At 54.3% G+C, this 2,802-nt stretch overlaps 1 protein-coding gene across 1 annotated transcript in view; it reads right to left on the bottom strand.

Moving 5' to 3' along the window:
• Window positions 1-905: 905 nt before the first annotated feature.
• Window positions 906-2,802, bottom strand: part of VOLCADRAFT_88044 (uncharacterized protein) — a gene marked incomplete at both ends in the record, with an annotated part of 8,753 nt that continues 6,856 nt past the window's right edge. Inside the window, 4 exons of the mRNA XM_002947748.1 lie at window positions 906-1,034; window positions 1,316-1,387; window positions 1,786-1,904; window positions 2,391-2,506. Of these exons, the coding sequence (XP_002947794.1) occupies window positions 906-1,034; window positions 1,316-1,387; window positions 1,786-1,904; window positions 2,391-2,506 (436 nt within the window). The remainder of the gene's footprint in view (window positions 1,035-1,315; window positions 1,388-1,785; window positions 1,905-2,390; window positions 2,507-2,802) is intronic.

Consider the following 2,802-nt stretch of genomic DNA (forward strand, 5'->3'; position numbering starts at 1 on the left):
TCAGATCTCCCACTTACACCATACTCCTTTTTTTCAGCACCAAATCTACAAAAACAGCCGACGGCCATGATATGCCTACCGCCTCGCTGGCACAACGGTTATCAAGTCGCAACGAAACATATTGCCGTTTTCCCGCCACTTTCCTCCCTTATCATTTCTCCATTTTCTTTCCCCAGAGGGACCAATATCAACACCCCAAACCAAACCAGACATCGCACAAGCCATTGCCGTACACTGATTCACCACACCGTGTTCCAACCACAACCTTATTTGTTGGTATGAAATCCATCATCATCATCATCATCGTCTTCATAAGAAAAACAACTAAAATTGTACATCCCGTTGGGCTTTCGTTCGTGCTGCTTCATGCTGCTGGTTCCAAGGAGACATCACATCCTTCGAAATCCATCGCCGTACAAGCGCCGTACATAACCCCCTCGCCACACACCAGCCAACCCCGACGTAAGAAAATAATTCTCCCTGCTCCAGGGGGCCCTTTCTTCCCCACCACGGCGCAGTGAGCCCAAACCTCCACAACACTTAACCCCCCCCCGCCCCGCCAGCACCAGCCCGTGCTGGACGAGCGGCGGAAAGGCGAACCCCGCACTTCGCGACCCAATGACACCGGAGGCCGCGAGAACCGCACATACACACATACACACATACACACACACATACACACACACATACACACACACATACACACACATACACACACATACACACACACATACACACACACGCGGCTCTGCAATTCTACCCTCCTACTATCATCCCGTCTCTCCCCCCCCCATATCCATGCCGCGCACCCATCCCACCTTCGGAAAAAAATCGTTAGTTAGCTCGGCTGCTGCTGCTGTTAACCCGGCGTTGACCCGACCTGATTACCTTTTGACTTCACCACTTCACATGTCCAGGCGCAGGGAGCCGGTGTGCCCCGAGATGCGCTCCGGAGCCACGCCGTACCCCATATCTATCCACTCTTGCCGCAACTTGCGGAAGGCGATCTGGGGCTTGTCGGCTTGCAGGCTCAGCTGGGCGCAGGGGGTAGGGGAATTTGGGGCCAGAGGAGGCGGCGGCGAACAAGACAACGAAGTGAAGTAGGCGAGGTGACGGCGGGGTGTCGACATGTTGATGTAATAAATAGCACCAGCACTTGACACGTGACTCAAGTGCAGGTGGACCTTGCCTTGCAGCAGGAGCTAAAATAAAGCGTACGTCACTGCTCTTTACCTCCGTTCATTCGCTTCGCAGATTTGCTGGATTGGCGACAGGTACGACATGGCCCCACTCCGTTCCCTCCCCCTGCAGTTACCTCAGCGGCCAGTTGCTCGGGCTTCAGCAGCTCAATCATGGCCTTGTCTTCCCCCAGAATCTTGAACATGTTCTGAGGCGAACGGATCCAGGGGGGGGGCGGTGTGACCACCGGGCGGGGGGGGGGGGCGACGCAGCGGCTTCAAGGACATGGAAGGGACACCAGTGGCGGCGCGGCCCCAAAGAATCGAAAATCCAGAAGCTCACAGAACCGAACCAACCGATCAAAACGAACAAACAACCCGTTTTTTCGAGTGGTGGACCTCTGGCCCCAATGACTTTGATACAGTGAGAAAGCCGGGACTGCTGCAGCCGAAGCACTGCTGCATAGCATTAAGTTAACTCGAAAACTGAAAAACATTTTAAACCGGGTGTTGTTGAAAGGCCAGGGCTTCACGTCACCGCTCTGTACGGCACCCTTTTTTCGTCCCTCAACTTCGCGTCAACGCCCGGTGTGGTGTGTGGTCGTACCTTTCGTGTATAGTCGTCGAACACAGGCGACGGCAGGAAGTTGCGAATTAGACAGAAGCGGTTAATGGCGCGGTGCTCGTCAATGGGTACGGTGTTGACAAACGTGATCATCTGGATACCTGTACGACATGTGTATTTCAAGCGGTTTGAAGGGGGGAAGGTTTTCAGGAGGGAGAGTACGAGGTAACGTTAGACAGGGTATTTTTCCATAAATACTGCTATATTCAAAAATCAACTACTTTTGGTTTACCTCACTGATGTTAGGGGCAAATACTGTGGGGCAAATTGCCCCACCTCGCCAAATCCGGAAATAATTGTTGAAGGGCATTTGATTTTCGTGTTTTTGTTAACTGAGCTTAAAAGACCCACACGCACAATCTGGTGTGCGCGTGTCACACCTGTGTATTTCTTGGATCTCCACCCGGCGCGCTTTCATTGCTTCCCCCCTCCTCTATCCCTCCCCCTCTCCCACGCGGGCTCGGTTGTACCTCCCCATTTCTCCCCCTCCCGTTCACCCCTCCCAACTCCCCTACTCTTCACCCGCACCCCTCCCCCCCACTCCCCCTTCCCCTCGGACCCCCCTCCTCCTCCCCAAGGCCTCTCACCGGCGCCCAGAGTGATTTTGACGTAGCTGGTCGAGGGCAGGTAGGCCCGGGCCTCCACAGGTACGGCATCCACCGCCGCGAAATTCCAAAAAGGATTGACCGGCTTGTTGTGGATGCTGCATTGCATTACACGGCGGTCAGCAAGGTAAATGGAGTATTCCGCATGCCATGCCGCGACACACGTGTTCCCGCCACAACAACACATTTCGGGAGGTATGTATATGGAGGGGGGGACAGAGGAGGGGGGAAAAAGGGGATTGAAATGGGCGGGAGACTTTTCACGAGCGAAGGGCAGTGATTTTTTTTCATGCAGGGGGGGTCTCAATTTATTCCGACATAAAGTAACAAAAATGCTAGGGTCGCCGTAATGTATTCCTTAAGTGTGGGGCCCTGGGGGGGGCTACNTCCCCCC

This window comes from Volvox carteri, assembly GCF_000143455.1.
Source record: "Volvox carteri f. nagariensis unplaced genomic scaffold VOLCAscaffold_7, whole genome shotgun sequence".
NCBI lineage: Eukaryota > Viridiplantae > Chlorophyta > Chlorophyceae > Chlamydomonadales > Volvocaceae > Volvox > Volvox carteri.